At 33.1% G+C, this 19,648-nt stretch overlaps 1 protein-coding gene across 2 annotated transcripts in view; it reads right to left on the bottom strand.

Annotated features, from left to right (window-relative positions):
- Nucleotides 1-19,648, bottom strand: part of LRCH2 (leucine rich repeats and calponin homology domain containing 2) — a 107,833-nt gene that overhangs the window by 52,304 nt on the left and 35,881 nt on the right. For both annotated transcript variants that reach the window (XM_006910777.1, XM_025046033.1), the window contains exons 4-11: nt 17,198-17,303; nt 16,701-16,837; nt 11,038-11,171; nt 6,153-6,240; nt 5,767-5,878; nt 5,466-5,563; nt 5,314-5,372; nt 3,570-3,677 (exon numbers count right to left, since the gene is read on the bottom strand). In XM_006910777.1, the coding sequence (XP_006910839.1) occupies nt 3,570-3,677; nt 5,314-5,372; nt 5,466-5,563; nt 5,767-5,878; nt 6,153-6,240; nt 11,038-11,171; nt 16,701-16,837; nt 17,198-17,303 (842 nt within the window). The remainder of the gene's footprint in view (nt 1-3,569; nt 3,678-5,313; nt 5,373-5,465; nt 5,564-5,766; nt 5,879-6,152; nt 6,241-11,037; nt 11,172-16,700; nt 16,838-17,197; nt 17,304-19,648) is intronic.

Below are 19,648 nucleotides of genomic sequence, written 5' to 3'. Positions count from 1 at the left end.
ACATGGAACATATTCCAAAACAGATCACATGTTGGGCCTCAAAACAAGTGTAAATAAATTTAAGAAGATAGAAATCATATCAAGCATCTTCTCCAACCACAATGGTATGAAATTAGAATTCAAATACAAAAATAAAAATGGAAAAAAACACAAACATATGGAGGCTTAATAGCATGCTATTAAACAATGAACTATGAAATCATGGAAGAAATCAAACGATAATTAGAGATAAAAGAAAATCAAAACACAGTTACTCAAAATCTATAGGACTCAGCAAAAGCAGTCCTAAGAGGGAAAGTCATAGCAATACAGGCCTATTTCAAGAAACAAGAAAAATCTCAAATAAATAATCTAACCTTACATTTAAAAGAACTAGGAAAACAACATCAAACAAAACTTAAAGTGAGTAGAAGGAAGGAAATAATAAAGATCAGAGCAAAAATAAACAAAATAGAGTCTAGAAAAGCAATATAAAAGATCAGTGAAACCAATAGCTGGTTTGTTGAAAAGATAAACAAAATTAATAAATCTTTCAACCGATTCATCAAGGAAAAAAGAGAGAGGACTCAAATAACATCAAAAATGAAAGAGTAGAAGTAACAATGACTCCACAGAAAAATGAAGGATCATAAGAAAATACTATAGCAATTATATGCCAACAAATTGGACAATCTAGAAGAAATGGATACATTCCTAGAAACATACATTCTACAAAGACTGAGTCCAGAAGAAACAGAAAATCCGAACCAGTCAATTACCACCAACAAAATCGAATCAGTAATCAAAAAGCTCCCCCAAAACAAAAGTCCTTTACCATATGGCTTCATAGGTGAATTTTACCAAACATTCAAAAAGAATTAACACCTATTCTTCTCAACCTATCCAAAGAAATTCCAGATAAGGGAAGGTTCTTGAAGTTGTTTTATGAGGTCACCATCACCCTGATTCCAAAACCAAACAAAGATAATACAAAAAGAAAAAAGAAAAGAAAACTATAGGCCAATATCTCCTGTGAACATTGATGCAAAAATCCTCAACAAAATATTAGCAAACCAAATTCAACAAGGCATTAAAAAGATCATATACCATGATCAAATTAGATTTATTCCTAGGATGCAAGGTTGGTATATCATTTGTTAGATATATACCACATTAACAAATTGAAAGGTAAATATCATTTGATCATATCAATAGATGCAACAAAAGCTTCTGACAAAATCTAGCATCAATTTATGACAAAATCTCCCAACAAAGTGGAAATAGAGGGAACATTCCTCAATATAGTAAAGGCCACATATGACAAACCTGCAGCTATCATCATCCTCGACAAGAAAAAGCTAAAAGCGTTTTTCCTTAAAAGCAGAAGCAAGACAAGGATGTCCAATTTCACCACTTTTATTCAACATAGTACTGGAAACTTTAGCCACAACAATCAGATAAGAAAAAAAAAAAAAAAAAGGAATCCTAACTGGAAAGGAAGAAGTAAAACTGTCATTATTTGCAGATGACATGATACTATATAGAGAGAACTCTAAAGAGTCCACCAAAAAACTGTTAGAACTGATCAATGAATTCAGTAAAGTATCAAGATACAAAATATTCAGAAATTGGTTGCATTGCTATATACCAATAACGAACTATCAGAGAAATTTAAAAACAATTTCATTTACAATTGCATCAAAATAAAACATTTAGTAATAAATTTAACCAAGGAGGTAAAACACCTGTACTCAGAAAATTATGTCATTGAATAAAGAAACTGAAGATACAAATAAATGGAAGCATATACCATGCTCATGGATAGAAAGAATTAACATGGTTAAAATGTCCATACTACCTACTACCTAAAGCAATCTGTAGATTCAATGCAAGCTTTATCAAAATACCAATGGCATTTTTCACAGAAACAGAACAAATAATCCAAAAATTTATATGGAACCATAAAAGACTCTGAGTAGATATGATAATGTTGAGAAAGAAGAATAAGTTGGAGTTATCATGCTACCTGATATCAAACGATACTACAAGGCTATAGTAATCAAAACAGCATGGTTCTAGTATAAAAACAGATGTATAGATCAATGGAACAAAATAGAGAGCCCAGAAATAAATCCATGCCTATATGAACATTTAATCTACAACAAAGGAGGCAAGAATATACAGTGGAATAAAGACAGTCTAGTCAATAAGTGGTGCTAGGAAAATTGGACAGATATATGCAAAAAAAATGAAACCAGACCCCCTTCTTATATTAAATAAACGAATAAACTCAAAATGAATTAAAGACTTAAATGTAAGACCTGAAAACATAAAACTCCTAGAAAACACAGGTAGCAAACTCTCTGATACTGTTCTTAGTAATATTTCTTCTGTTATATCTCCTCGGTCAAGGGAAACAAAATAAAAAGTAAGCAAATGGGATTCCATCGAACTAAAAAGATTTTGCATAGCAAAGGAAACCAGCAAAGTGACCATCAACAAAACAAAAAGACAACCTACTGAACGGGAGAAGATATTTGCCTATGATACATCTAATAAGGGGTTAATATCCAAAATTTAATAAAGAACTCATGGAACTTAACATCAAAAACAAACAAACAAACAAACAATCCAATAAAAAAAATGAGTAGAAGACCTGAATAGGCATTTCTCCAAAGAGGACTTATAGATGGCCAATAGACATGAAAAATTGCTCAATGTCACTAATCATCAGTGAAATGCAAATGAAAACCACAATGAGATATCACCTCACACTTGTCAGAATAGCCATCATCAATAAATCAAAAAAGAACAAGTGTTGGCGAGGATGTGGAGAAAAGGGATCCCTTGTGCTCTGTTGGTGGAATTGTAAACTGGTACAGCCACTATGGAAGATATACACACCCCTATATTCACGGCAGAGTTATTTATAATAGCCAAGATATGAAAGCAACCTAAATGCCCATCAACAGACAACTGGATAAAGAAGTAATGGTATACATACACAATGGAATATTACTCAGCCATAAAAAATGAAATCTTACAATTTGCAACAACATAGTAGGACCTAGAGAGTATTATGCTAAGTGAAATAAGAAAGAGAAAGATAAATACCATATGATTTCACTTAAATGTGGAATCTAAGGAACAAAATAAATGAATAAACAAAATGAAAACAGACTCATAGATACGGAGAACAAACTAGTGATTGCCAGAGGGGAGAGGGGTTTAGGGCTGGGTAAAAAAAGTGAAAGGATCAAGAAGTACAAATTGGTAGTTACAAAATAGTCACAGGAATGTAAATTACAGCATAGAGAATATAAATATTGCAATAACTATGTACAGTGCCAGAAGGAGACTAGGCAAATTGAGGGGATCACTTTATAAATTATATAAATGTCTAACCGCTATGCTGCATACCTGAAACTAACATAATATTGAATGTAAACTTTAGTTGAAAAACAAAAATAAAAAAAAAAGTCCTATTGTTTACTGGAAACTTCATATACTTCATTTGATAAACTTTCAATCATCTGATTAATGATTATAAAATTTGCCTATTTAAATCTCTTTACTGAAAAAAAAAATACCTGTTCTTCTGCTCTTGCTGCAATAACTGAATGGCTATTTTCCTCAAATCAGTTACTTCCTTCAAATCATCATCCTCTTCCTCTGCAAGTAACTGTTCTTTCCCAAGTCTGAAAGGTGACACAAACATGGTTATCCAAAATGTAAGGCAGAAGATATTTTATCCCAGCTTGGAGATGTAGAAACCATTTTTCGTTTTTAATACCATGTGAAAGCTAAAATCTTAGTGTCGTATTTAAAACACAGAAATAAGAAATAAGGAATATTTAAGGAAAAGAATAACATTTATTCTCTCTATTCACACTGGTTACATTAATATAAGTAATGACTAACAAAGTGAACTGTAGTATTACCATTTTGTAATTTCTGAAATGTATAATGGCCATATCATTTAACAATGGATACTCCCTAGTCTTGAATATAATAAGACCTGCAGAGTTCTATACGGCCTGTCTTTATAAATAAATATAAGATGTTATCAAAATTACATTTTATTAAACCACTCTACCTTTATCGGTTTATCTATTTTGATCTTAAAATTTCTATGTAAAATGTTTAAGTAGAGGAAATGCAAAATAGGTTCAGGTAAGATTGGCAAATTTGCCCAACAATACTCGTTAAAACATAAATTTCTAATTCACAGATTCAAAGAAATTTTAAAATAAATTGTTCTCTAAACTCAAGTAATTTTATCTCAAAAATATTTAATTTAAAAAACAGTATCAAACTCTAATACCTTGTATCTTTACTGTATCTTTTTGCATGCTACTGGTGACTATCAAGTTTAGGCAACTGTCCTCATGAGGTGAGAAAGTAAAGGAATGAAATATAAAGAATACAAGATAAAGCAATGTATCTCCTAATGGGGTACCAGATATGATTAATTACTGCTTAAAAAGTCACCAATGAGGTCATTTGGAAAAGGCACATATAATAGAGAAAAGAGAAAAGCTTGGGGATCAGAGAGAGCTAGGCTCCTACCCTAAGTTCTACAGGGCACTGGTTAAGTGGTTTTCAGCAAGAAATTTTAGAGTCTCATCTATAAAAATGGGGACAATATCTACTCTGCAGAATTCAGTGAAGGTTAAATAAGAAACATGCAAAGCACTTAGCACAGATCCTGGTACATGGTAGATATTCAACAAATGCTCCTCCCTTTCTTCCTGCAGCTATGAAGCAACTTGAAGGAGTGACTGAAATGTCATATTCCATCACTTCATAAGATAAATGATACAGAAAAGATCCAAAGTACAATTATTTTAATAAAATACGAAAGTAAATACCCTTTAAAATTACCATAATCAGTTTGATGAAATGAAAAGTATATTTTCTCAACAAAAGAGGTAGACTAGGAGTCAGAACACCTGAGTTGCAAAGATTTGAAACGCCGGGTCTCAGTTTCCTTATTGGTCAATACCATCTATTTTAAAGAGTTGTAAATAGCTGAAATGAAGCAACGTATGTGAAGGTACAGTCCTCCTCAGTGATAATAATAGAAGACATTATTATTACACTTCTAGGAGAAAAGCAGTATAAATGTGACACTCAAATTTAAATGTCTACTATAATTTTCAGTTTAATTGAAGAATACAAGCAGATGAAGTATTTACAAATTAACTATCTCAAAATAACAGGTAAATAAAAGAAAAAAATATATTATTTCAAGTACTCTTTCAAATAGGAATATCTAATGAATATTTCAAATATTTATTGGTAACATTTCAATTTGAGAATTCACATGTTTACCTTTTTTCATCTCCCAATTCTTCATTTTTCTGAAAATTTTCAGGATCTTTTTCTTTTCCCTTATATAAAAGAAAGTTATTTTAAATTATATGGTCCATTTTTATGAGATCAAGCAGAAAATGTTATTAATATTGTTTCAAAATTTTCTTTACCTTAAAGAAAGAGACAAAGGATCCAATATGTGCATCTCCTTGTTCGGGAACTGCTATATCTTCTGTGCTTGGGTCAATAAAATCATACGCCTCCTGGTCTAAGTATAGATTAATGTTAATTAAAAAATATGAATAGTAAACAGTGTGCTCTGACACGGCAGTTCTTAGAATAAAAGTTTATTTTCTCAATAAAAGAGGTGTCAATAGATAATGTAATTTTCAAAACCTATTTTTAATAAAAGATCCATTTTTAATAAAGACTATGTACATGAATTAAAAATAGCAGACACTACATGAATACCTTTCTGAGAATCAGGTTTACTTCCCGTTGTGTGACTGTCATTTTTTGAGGTCTGCTCTCTATTTGATTCTGAGACTTGAGAGTGAAGGCTGACTGTATCATCATCTGATGGCTAAGAGACATAAGCCCAAGTACATATGAGGCATTTTAAACATGTAATTACAGATTAAGTTGCTTTAATTTAACATACGAAGTGTGGAACATTTGCTTTACATCTCTTGTTTTCAAACCAAAAATTAATATGTTAAGGTTTACTGTCCTGTTTTAATTTGAAGTCATAGAATGCAATGATGATTATATTTTTAAGCAAAATAAATCAAGTATGTGCAAGTATCTATTTCAAAGTTTTAATAAAATAAAATAGATCAACATTAAAATATACTCACTTCTGTTGTAGATAATCGTTTCTCTCCATTATCACTTCCAATTCCAGAGTCAGGGCCATGAGTTTTACTTGGATAAAAATCTTCCATACTATGGAAACAGAAATTCTAAGGACAATTAGGGTTTTCTTCTTAAATAGATAACACAGACTCGACCTGAAATTTCCCTAGATAATAAAGAATGTATACCTCTGATGTCTATCATCCTAAGGGCATAAGTGAAAAAATATCAGGCATCTTCCTACGAAACACTTGAAGGGAACCAAAGTTTTGCCACCCTGAACCTGCCTTTTGGGGATATTGATTTTAAGCTGTTTATTAAGAAACAACACTTAGAAAGAACCTTTGACCCTCCCTCACCTTTCTGCCCAAGAGATTCATACAGAAAAACCTGCTTCAGGAAAAAAAATCTTAGGATGTTCGCCTTAGCTTAATTTGAATTAAGTATGGTAAATAGCAGGGCTTCCGGCAGGGGGCTTTAAGCAAGATATCCGTGTCCCATTGTTTCTGAGTTGCCTAGCAGGAATTTGCCTGCCACTTGTGTTCCATTCTTCCTCAACTATCTGTAAACTGCCATTCTCACTTCTGAAATATAAGACCTCATCCCCTCTCCTTTTCTCAAAAATGTCATATATACCCATGTTGCCTCACTATCTTTGGAATTTTTATGCATATGAAATTCCGCATACACATGTATTAAAATTTTGATTTTTCTCCTGTTAATCTGTCTCTGTTACTTTATTAGCCCAGCTAGAAGAATGTAGAAGGTGAGAGGAAAAGTATTAATTTTTAGCTCCCACAACTTTATTCATGTCTCTCTTGAAATATTTTTCCTTCATGTGCTCTGTTGTAAAGTGTCAATTTTTGATAGCCTATTATTTCTCCTGAGAGATTCAGAAAAGCAGATAGCCCTGCTAGAAAATCATCTTGATAAAAGACCTTTCTGTTTTGGTTTTTTTTTTTTTTTTCATTAGTTTAACGAATTTCATCATGGAATGCTGAAACATTTTTAACTTTAATTCATACAGTGTCTTTTTCATATACTTTAGCTTTATTAATAACACCCATTTAATAATTAAGAAAAGAGAAAACGAAAAAAAATGTCTGCAAAGAATCGAATAAACACTTGTTCTAGTGTGAGGTCAGAGCTGTCCTTGCAAATTTCTGAATTACACAGTATGCCACCCAGGTTGCAAAGTATTTTTCACTTTAATTTGCAAATTTACCATACACACATCTATTATGTGCCAGGAATTGGGCTAAATACTTTAAAGACCATACCTCATACATTCCTTGTGAAAACTGTAGCAGGTTGTTGTTTTCTCGGTTTACAGATAAGGAAACTGAGGCCAGGAAGGGGTTGAACAATTTACTCAATGACATGCAACTTGAAAATGACGGTCTAAACTTGTTCCCAAGATTATCTAGCACGAAAGTCCCTCATCTTAATCACTATTCTATATTGCCTCCCCAAATAATGATTTTTACATTTTTCTGGAGTATATCAATAAACTTAGGGAAGCAATTACCAAGTGTCAGTTACTATGCAGAATGCCTGAGCTGAGGAGATGAATTAAAAATGTTTGACCTCAAAGGGCTTTCAGTCCAGAAGGGAAATGCGTATGTTTATAAATTTTGAAGACTATAAATATATAAATATAAAAATAAATTGCTGTGAGAAAAGAGAGATTAACTAACTCTCCCTAGTTAGGTTAGGAGAGGCTTCACCCAAGTAAATGGCATTTGAGCTTAGTCTTGAAGGATGAAAATGAGGCAATAATTGCTAGCATTTATTGAGTGTCTACACTGCATTAGATACCATGCCAGGTGCATCTCATATTTTACTTATAATCCTTACATTCTGCAATTTATGCATTATTTCTTTTTATAAATGAGGATAATAAAGCTTATAAGTTAACTTTCCAAAGAGAAAATCATGACATTTACTGAATATCATCCATTAAGTAGTTGCCAAGCACACATTTAACTCACAACGAGCTTATTAAGTGGGTATTGTTAACATTTTAAATTTAAAAAAAATGAAGAAATTAAATAATTTACACAGGCTGCAGAGAAATTAAGAGGTTAAACCATGATTAGAACCAAAAACCATGTGACTCCACTGCGCAATAATACTATGTACTATAGTAAAATATCTCTGTGTATTTCTAACAGACGACAATGATGATAAGTTATTTGTTGAGGAATTATTATGGGTATGCCATTGTGTTAAGTACTCTGTATACATCATTTCATTTAATCCTGACATCAACCAAATGATTATTTTCCTTTCTACATATAAAACCGAGGACCAAAAAAGAAAACTGAGGGTCAGAGACATTATGACACAAGGACATACAGTTATTGAGAGTCGGAGAAGGGCTTCGCAGGCATGTTATGTCTGACTTCAACAGCTGATATACTTAACTACTATAATGCCTATCTAAATAGAATGAAGAGTTTACAAAATAGTCAAGGCTTGGAAGGGTATTCCAGGTAGTAAAAACCATATTCCCAAGGGCATGAGTGTGAAAGTAAAAAGTGCATACAAGAATTTTCTAGGTAGTTTAATATAAGCTGAGTGGGAGACTAGCACACCCAAGAGCCAACTCATAAGTAAACTCTATAGACTTGCACTGTCTGATATAGTAGCCACTAGCCATATATGGCTATTGAGCACTTGAAATGTGGCTAGTGTAAATTGAGATGTATTGTAAATATAAAATACTCACCAATTGCAAAGATTTAATAAGAAGAAAAAGAATATACAATAACTTTTTTATATTTAATTAATGCTGAAATGATATTCTGGATATACTGGGTTAAATAACATGTTATTAAAATTAATTTCACTTGTTTCTTTTTCAGTTTTTAAAACTGATATATAAAAAAATTTTTAATTCCATATGTGGCTCAAATTAGATTTCAATTGGATGGCACTGCTAGAGATCATCTCCAAAATATATCTGTTCTGTCCACTCATTTTCATCTCTACTGCAACCACCCTATTCGAGACCCCTTGATCTCTTGGTAGTACTGCAACAACCTAACTAGTCCCTGTGCTTCTATCTATTCTCCCTAAAACAGTCAAAATAGTTTTTTTTTTAACATAAATCAGATCATGTATTTCCCTTGCTTGTAACTATCCAATGACTTCCTACTATACTTTAAATACAATTCAAACTCTCTACCACGACCTCTAAAGCCCCCATGTGACATGAGCCCTCACTAACTAAAATCAACTTGTACCACTCTACCCATCAGTCACTCTGCTCCAACCATGCTGGCCTCCTTTCAGCTTTTTTTTAACATACCAAGTTTCTTCTTAACTTAAGGCCTTTGCACATGTCATTCTTTCTGCCTAAAATGCTCTTACCCTTACTCTTCACACAGCTACCTTTACTCCTTTAAAGTCTTGACTTAAAACCTCTCCTTCTCAAGGAGAAATTCCCTAACTTTACTGCTGAAATGTGTTCATTTCATTCACAGGACTCGCCACAATTTGAAATTATGTGTGTGCATATTATAGTTCCTTGCTTTGTTTATTGACTGACTCCTTCATTAGACTGAGTTACATAAAGGCTGAAACCAATTTGTATGTCATTCGATAAAACATACCCTGAATCTACCAGTAGTCACCCAACTGATATCTATAAAATAAATTAATGACTAAAATAATGAATGTTGTTATTGAAGTAATTCATTTTTAAATAAATATAAAACAAACTAATAGAGATTAGAATATGAATATGTCCATTTTTTATAGAATTGTTTGGTCTATCATTCATAATATTAAACAAAATAATCTTTAGTAACTAAATTTAATGTTTAGATATTTAATTCTTCTTAGGCAACAGAAATATTCAAGAAGAAGATCTATTTGGGAATTCTAGAACTTGCACTGATAATAATTCTTAATATACTGCCATTCCAAGTAGTCTATACTTTGTCATCAATATAATGACAAACTTTTAAGTATTTTAGGCAGGGGTATAGTATTCCTTCCTGTAGTTTCACTCCATTCTAATTTACCCATAATACTGGATGGAATTATGTCTTCATAAAATCAGACCAATCAATATCTTGAAATGATGAATTAAAAACAATATCAAATCTACCATTTCAAAATCTCATGAGGGGGAAAATATCAATATCATACAGAACATCAATGATAAATCATCTTTGATCTAGACATAAGTAATATAAAGAATACGAAGGAAGAAAGTACCCAAAAATATCTTACTCTTCCACTAAACTCAGTTCAAAGTCAAATTCTACTTATTACCAATGTACAATACAGTGATCATAGGGGTAAATTAACAGTTGTCAAGTGCTAAGAAATTAGTGCTTCTGTGCTATATAATGTCAAATGTTTACATTTTACCACTAAAGAATTAATAATTTGTGAGAAAATTCCAAATTGATTCTAGTATCCCAGAAATTTATTCTATGATGACGATATTTTACTTCAGCCAATTATTGATTTTAACACTGAGTCAATCAGCCTTAAACATAGTACACTCAAGATTAATAAATATTTCTTCCATTTAAATTTTTTTAAATTTTATTAAATTTATTGGGGTGACATGGGTTAATAAAATTATATAGGTTTCAAGTGTACAATTCTTTAATATATCATCTGTATATTGCATTGTGTGTTCACCACCCAAAGTCAAATCTCCTTCCATCACCATATATTTGACCCCTTTCACCCTTTTCTACCTCTCACCCTTCCCCCGTTCCCTCTGGTAGCCACTAAACTGCTGTCTGTGTCTATGAGTTTTCTTTTGTTTGTCTTGTTTGTTGTTCTCAGTTGTGGGAAATAAATATCTTTTATATAGAGAAAAGATACCAAACATGAAATGAGACTGTAAGAATATTATATTACCTGTCTGTGAGAGGCTGGGAGGGCATTCTTTTACTCAGTGATGGAAGATCCAAGGAATCTGGTTTCTTATCCATTCTACAACATGCTTGGATATTTAAGTACTTAAATATGTGTACTTTACCCTTTAAACATATCTGTCAATAAATAATAAATGTTCAATTATATAGGTCCAAATATAAATGTCATCTAATAATTTATTTATACATCTTAATAATCTCAAATTATGTTCAGACATCACAATCATGATAGATATTTTGCATATTTAAATAATTTGTACTTCTGACACTAGGTAAAAAAATCTGACAACACCAATACTAACTAGAATTCTACTGATGTTTTTGTTCTTATTAGAAAAAATAAGTCAATTTGTCTGTATTTCACTGAAGTTTTCTTGTTAAAAGCACAATGTACAAAACCACTAAACAATATAAAATTTATAATTCATGAACGTTACCTTTATTAGAAAACAGTGAAAAGAAATATATTCATCATAGTAGTGAGAACAGAAAAAAATATCCAAAATATTGGATATTTAATCTCATCAGAACCACTAAGTTGTTTGGTCTAAACACAGGAAAAATGCTAATCAAAAGAATTTAAATATAGGAAAAATGTATGTGTTGAAAGGTGTGAATGATAGGCCAATTAGAATAAAATAATTTTTAAATGGTCAATTCAACTAAGATGCTATCCTATAAAGTTATTTTCATTGATGATAGAGAAGAGAAATAATGAAAGGTGAAATACTATGTGAAAGAAGTATATAAAAAATGACAGTAAATGAGTGATAAGAAAGTGGTAAGTCAGTTTTACAAAGGCTAACTACAGTCACTATGAGGGATATCAAATAAATATTTTTCAATACTTATATTTAAAATATTTTGTTTTATGGGCTCATGTAACCTAGCAACACATGTAAAAATAATTAACAAATAAAAAAAAAACAGTAAAAAAAAAGCACATTAAGAAGTAATTATCATTCAAGGTATAAAGGAATAATGTTTCTTATATAATCCTAATAGATACCGGATCTGATTTGACCACTGAAATTTTTCATTTAAAAGTTAAATTAAATTTTTGGAACTATTAGAATTTAAATATTACCAATTAAAAGGTATCATATTACCTATTACCTGTCCAAACTAAAAAAAATATATATATATATCTTTCATTACTAAATTAAATGCTGATGAATTATTTTCTTTTCTAAATTTAATTTTTCATAGTAATTCATGTAGTTTTAAAAGTCATAGAGAATTATAAAACTGATAACAAAAATTAATCCCCCTTTCTACCCCTTTCAATCTCAAAGACCCAGTCTCTCATTCAATTATTTTAGTCAGTTTTCTGCTATTAACCTTCATATTTATAAATGACATGGTTCTATTGCTATTTTTTTGAAGTATAGATTTTATTTACTGAGGTCTTACTACCACTTTTACATAACAATAATACTACCACTACTACCATCCTCTGATCCCCAACCTTCATAAACTCACATAAACATATTTCTGCCACCTCTTTAGAAGCAAAGCATAGTGGTTAGATCATAAACTCTGGAGTCAGACTGCCTTGGTTTGAAACTGGGCTTTACCACACGCAAGCCATGTGACCTTGGACAAGTCACTTAACTTCTATGCCTCTGCTTCCTTATATATAAAATGAGGTATAATGACAGTACCTGTTTTAAAGAGTTGCTATAAGAAATGAGTTGCTATAATGCATGTAAAGCATTTTCAACAGTGCCTGGAACACAGAAAATGCCATATAAATCTTTACCATTATTATAACTACGTCACAGTTTTTCATTAACTCAAAATCTAGTATTTACAATATTATGACTGAGAAAATATTCACAGATGAACCACATAGGTTAGTTAAAGAACATTTCCTTTCTCCTCTAATTTTTTGTTTTATCTAAAGTAACTAATTACCCCATTTTTTCCTTTGCATGATTTTCTGTATACCTGTTACTAATTAATTCCCGACTGACAGAACTATAAAACTCTCTCCATACTGACAAACAGATTGAGTCATCTATGAGTTTCTTTCTTCTTTTTCTCTCTTCCTTTTGGAGACAACCTCTCTACTCCAAACTGACTGGCTGCTCTCTAGGCCTATGCATACCTGTAAATCTTGGACATGAAGAATATCTCTTTCTTAATTTACTCCCTCATTTTGATAGAGCACAACCTTTACTAGCTTTCCTAATAAAGGGTACGCAAGAGTTAAAATTTCTGAGACACTGCATGTTTGAAACTGTCTTTTGTCTACTTCACAGTTGACTGATAATTTGAGTATGGAAAGATGGAAATATTCCCTCAGTCTTTGAAGGTATGGTTCCAACATCTTCTAGCTTCATGTATTGCTGCTGAGAAGTCATTCTGATTACCACTTCTACGAATGTGACCCATTTTGTTGCAATGCAAGGAAGCCTTTCAGTGTTTTGGGCTCCTTCTTTCATGTTAGAGATTATTCCTGCAAATGTCTAGCAATCCATGGCTAGCTGTTCATTTTCAAGAGTGAGGCAATAAGAAGCCAATTAGAATCTCTGTGTATGAGGGGGAAGTTTAACAATGGCAAGCTTCACTGTCTAGAGATCAGACAAGGACTGACCATTATATCAGGAGACCCCTCACCAAAAAGTCAGTCTGTGTGTGTGGGTGTGTGTATGTATATATGTGTGTGTATAAATGTGTGTTTGTGTGTATGTGTGTGTGTACATACACACATACATATGTCTTTCCTCCTAGTTCAATCAGTCTACCATGGGAAAAATCCACCAATCCTGCCTGAGATAAATAAGATAGGCTAAAAGCATTCTGAGAGCCAGGCAAGACAAGTCCACTGGAGGATTCTAACACTCCGTATGTCAGCATTCACTGTTTTCAGTATGGGGTCTCATTCCTGCCCATAGCTGTACCTGGATCCCCTGACTCTGGTTTTCAGTCTCTCTACATTTCTGCTATCCAATATGATAGCCACATGTGACCATTTAAATTTAAATTAATTACATCTATATAAAACTAAAACTTCAAATCTTCAGTTAATACTATACATTTTCAAGTGCTCAATAGCCGCCTGTGGCTACCATACTGGCCAGTGCAGATACAGAACATTTCCATCACCACAAAAACTTCTGAACTCCAAAGACAAACTCCAGGCTTCTGCTGGGGCAAGAAGCCACAGTCATTTGGCTGCTGAGCTGAGGGAGAAAATCTGAGAGAACAGACCTACTCTTCAGTGTAAACCCTAGGCTTCTACTAATGCAAATGAGGGCCAGTCATGTTGCTGCAGAGGAGCTAAGACAAGAATCTGAGGTTGTAGATCTTAGACCTGTAGTGTCCAATATGCTAGCCACTAATCACATGAAACTATTTAAATTTCAATTAATCAAAATTAAATTAAATTAAAATTTTGGTTCCTTAGTTGTACTAGGCATATTTCGAATACTCAGTAGCCAAATGTGGCAAATGGTTATGGTATTGGATAGCACAGATTATGGAACATTTGCATTGAGGGGAAGGAGAGTTTGCCACCCCAAAATATGCCTTTTGGGGATATTGATTATCTGATGCCAGTTATATTTAAGAAAGAAAAGACTCAAAAAGAGTCTTTACCTCTCCTCCTTACCTGTCTAAAAATATCCAGATAGAAAAACCTGCTCCAGGAAGAGAGATCACCTTAGCATAGTATAAACAATATGTGACAGACAAGAACCTGCAAAGTTTGTTTGTCAGACTCCCCTCTGTGTCTGGGTAGCCTAGCAAGAATTTATTTGTCAAATGTTTGCTCCTTCTCATCTACCTGTAAATTGCCTATCTTCCCTTTTAAGTCCAAACCATTACCCCACTTTCTCCTTAAGAGGGCATATAAGCCTCAACTGCTGGATTTGTCCTAGCATCTCAAATTCTTATAGAACCTCCATATGTACATACATAATAAATTTGGCTATTTTCTCCTGTTAATCAATCTCATGTCAGTCTGACTAGTAGACCAGACAGAAGAACTTAGGAGGGTAGAAGGAAAATTATTTTTCCTCCCCAACACCATCATTCAGAAACTTCTACTGGACAGCAATGCCTTACACATTCTACAGATCTTTGTGTTTTCAGTCTTTCATCTCTATATTCAGAGTTACATGTTTCCTCCAATAATCAACAACAACAACAACAACAACAACAACAAATACCCAAGCCAGTAAATCAATTTGTTTCTTGTTGCCTTCTCCCATAGCAGACACAAGTTTCAGCTTCCCCCATCCTGTTAAGGACCCCGGTAAGCTTTTATCTGAATTAGAAAAGGAACCTCTTTTGGAATGAGAGAAATGTTCCTTTGTAGGAGGAAAATGGCAATCCTTCAACAAATGTATGCAAATCCTGGGCCAGGGCACAGAGCTGGGAAATAGAGTATAGGCTGGAGTTTTACTGTCATGTGCCTCCTCAGCCAGATAATCTTTTGCAATATGAGTAGAAGCCCTAGCTACCACTATTCCATCTATTTTCCATTTTCCAAAATCCTGTTGTCATCTCTCCCCTGCTACCCTCCTCTCTTATCTTTTGTCCTTATGAGCTCATATCTTAGTGTATTCCTTTACTATTGTTTTAGTGGATTCTACGTGGATTTATTCCTAAAACTAAAAGTCTGAATTAATATTTTTACATTTGTTTACTTTTCTTTATGTTATGATTCCATCTATCAGTGCTAAGAATGTGCTTCAATCAATCATACAACAAATCTCAAGTAGACATACGTGAGTAGGACAGAGGTAGAGAATCCATAGACTATTCTTTTAAAATAACACTGACAACCAGAATTATCAGTTTACTAGCAGAAAGTTGATATCTGGGTTTCTCAAATACTATTCTCTAGAACCTAAGCTAAAACTCTTACCAAAAGCTAAAACTCTTACCAAAGTAAAAAAACCACCTCAGAAAACTATTCTATAGGGAAGAGGCAAGAGAATTAAATGTTAATTCAAGCTATAATAAGAGACTGCAATGTGCTAATCAGCCCTATGGCCAGACCACAAGGAAATCTGCAGAACAAAGGCAGATTCCTGCTGGGATTACTAACAAACCATTTACCCATGTCATGAAAGGAAAACAGTCTTTAAGTTATACACTACACAAAATAAACCCAAACATTCATTCTCTACAGCCAAAAGCAAGGGGAACCTACAGAACAAAGGCTGCAGATTGCTAACATGCTTTTAATGCTACATACACACTCAAGTCTTTCACACTACATACCCATATCATTAAAGGAAAATAGGTAAACAGTTCATAGAAACCAAGAATTATATATAAACTGAATTCCCCGGACCCCCTCATTGTTCCTCCCCCTCCCCCTCCCCCTCCTTCTTCCCCTCCTACTGCAGAGAAGAGACCTTGCTTGCCTATCTATGGAGCTTTATTCCTTCTCTAATAAACTTTCCTTTTGTCTCTAAGTCTGGCATGTGCTTAAATTCTCTCTTATGCTCAGTCAGGAAGCCTCTCTCTAGGTGCAGGGCTTGGGCCCCCACTCAAGGGGATTCGCCTTCTCTTGCATCAATAACTCAACATCAAATTATTTCTAATTCCAATGCTTTTTCTGATTTAACAGTAACAGATATAATTCTGAATAAAAATATAAGAAATAAGTATCACATTTTTATTACAAACCTGTGCGGGTGGTACTTGCAATGGATTGTTATCCAAAATTATTACTTGTAAATGATGCAGCTTCCTGTAACAAACTGGAATTTCGGTCACTTTATTACAAGAGAAATCCAGCTTGACTAAGGGAAGATTTCCTAATTCTGTTCAGAAATGAAAAATAATTAAACTTTACTTAGTTACTTCTTTATCTTTAAAATATTTCAAATTTTTATTAAACATTTTTATTCAGTTTTAAGACCACAGGTAAAGTACTTTAGCATGTTATACACATGACTTACATGTGTAATTTTTAGAAATATCAAATTAAGTATAAGATTTTGAAGAAATTATATAAATCTGTATATTGACTTTTACTACACATACATCAAAGAAAGCAATAATTGTGTTGTACCATTAAGTGGAAATCATTTATTACATAGCATGTTTACACCAACTCTAAGGAGAACCAAGCCAATTACTTATTTTATTATTCATGTCAGTAAAAACAATGAGCATCTTACCATCTGGCAATGCATGAAGATTATTTCTTCTCACATTTAGCTCTCTGAGTGAATGTAATTTTCCCATTTGTTGGGGAAGGACCTGAATCTCATTGCAGCTAATATCCTAAAGAAATCAAGAAAATAAAATTATAACAAACTAACTGAGAAATACAGATATATTTCAATTCCTAAATTAAAGTGCATGGCTAATAGCTAGCAAAAGTTCTCTTTAATGGCATTTCTCTGAAGATGGATTATCTGGCAGATTTGTATTTGTCATGAAGTCAACCTAGCACAGTTAACAAATTTTTCTGTGCAAAAATTTGAGGTTGTAACTTTGTACTACATAATTCTGTCTTTGAAAATCTGCCATTTGATAAGATCATTCTTATCAACTAAAACTAAAAGAATGATCTAAGTGCTCTTCATTCAGAGCTATAAGACAACTATCAATCATTGTGATAATCTGTCAATTATAGTAGCTGTTCTGAGATACTTGCTTAGGCAGAGAAAGCTGAGAAAGTCAATGAATTATACATGTGAGCTGAAGAACTAAAGACTTAAGGCTCTTTCTCAAAAGGATGCAAACTATGAGGGGTTACAAGCACAAAGTTTTGTGGCTCACAGCCCAAATACATTATATAGGAAATCTGAATAGGAAATGCCTCAGGGTTAACTTAAAATGCAAGCCCTGATTTACAGGTAAATAATACAACATTTCCATAAAAAAACAACTTAATTATTCTCTCCTCTCCCTCCCCTCTCTTATTACCACATCAACAAAAAGGGAAGAAAAAGTTGCAACAAAATCTCAGCACTTGTTCCAAACACACTGCACATGAAATTCATGTTCTACCACAATTGCCCCCAATTTCCAGCTTTCACTGGAAATTACATGAGCTTGGAGGGAGAAGAGTGACACATATATTCAGTCTTATTAAAAGTGAAAAAGGCAGGAAGATAAATTTAAAGGATTAAGGAATATAAAGAATATTAAAGAATATCTAATCATCTGATCTATAGATGATTAGAAAAATCATCTTTCAAACTATACCTAAGGCATCTTCATTCTACAACAAATATTTATCAAATACCAACTATTAGCTAGGTACTGTTCTACATGCTAGGGACTGTGAGAGTTCAAGAATGAGCCACCCCAAGATGTGTCACAGTGGTATGTGGCTTATTCTGAGCTAAAGGCAACTGAGACCTGTAAACTCAAGAGAAACGTCTGCTCTCCCACCACCAACTATTTAAAAGAATTTAAATTAGAAGCCTGGCTCACTAGAAATGACTTTTTACCTATCTATATGGCAGGGCAAACTAATAATTACTGAACATGTGCTCTCCCCGCAGTGACCTTCTGAAGCCCCAAGGTACATTATCTTGTCCCTAGCTCAGGATGTCTTACATACATACCTATATCCCATTTCTGTCTCTGAACCTCTCATGCATGTGGGATCTCTGACTCTCTTGTGTGTACAGAGTCTCCATACATATATATGTATTAAATTTGGTTATTTTCTCTTGCTAATCTGTCTCATGTCTATTTAATTATTATACCAGCCAGAAGAACTTTGAAAGCAGAGGAAAATTTCTTCCTCCCCAACAGGACACATTGAGTATAGCAAAAATTCCTGCCCTCACAGCTTTTTATGGAGCTTACATTCTAGCAAAGGGAGTAGATTATATAATATGATAGAAAGTGTTAAGTACTATTAAAAACACACACAAACAACAGGGTAAAGGAAAATGACAGTGCTAGTAGTATTGGAGAGGGATATTAGCAATTTAGATCATCTCATGGAGGAGCTGTTTTTTGAGCAGTATTGTCAGAGCTGAGAGTGTGAGCTATGCCAACATATAAAAAAAGGAACATTCCAGACAGAAAGAACAATAAATGTAAAAGCTCTTCAGCAAAGCTTTCCTGACATGTACTAAGAACAGCAAGAAATCCAGTGTAACTAGAGAGAAGTAAGCAAGGAGAAGACTAGGATGGGGGAGGGGTATGACTTTGGTTTGTTAACAGAGATGTGGGCAGGGACCAGAAACTTTTAAACAGAGGTATGACATGACCTGACATGTTTTATAAGGAAGAACTTAGCTGCTGTATTGAGAATAGGTTATTATCCAAATGATGAATACTAAAATTCTGGGAAAATGCCCTTTCAAGTAAACACTACTGCTACCTCCCAAACATGTCTAATACTAAAGATTTCCACAAAGAAAATCCATAATAATTTGATAGATAGCTGCTATTTCTCAGAAAAAAATAAACTCAGGCACAGGAAACTGCCCCTCAACCAATGCGTATTCTACAAACTACTCTGCTGGAGACTGGAGATCTCAGAGCATTTCCAAGGCTTCTAATGACAGAATTTCACTGTTGTTGGCTACCACATTCTTGTATTCATATATTCATATATATATATGAATATATGAATACAAGTAGATACACAAGATTACAAA

The sequence above is a fragment of the Pteropus alecto genome, unplaced genomic scaffold, assembly GCF_000325575.1.
Source record: "Pteropus alecto unplaced genomic scaffold, ASM32557v1 scaffold54, whole genome shotgun sequence".
In the NCBI taxonomy this organism is placed as follows: Eukaryota; Metazoa; Chordata; class Mammalia; order Chiroptera; family Pteropodidae; genus Pteropus; species Pteropus alecto.
Note: the sequence above shows the minus strand (reverse complement) of the source record. Positions and strands in the feature narration are given on the sequence as shown.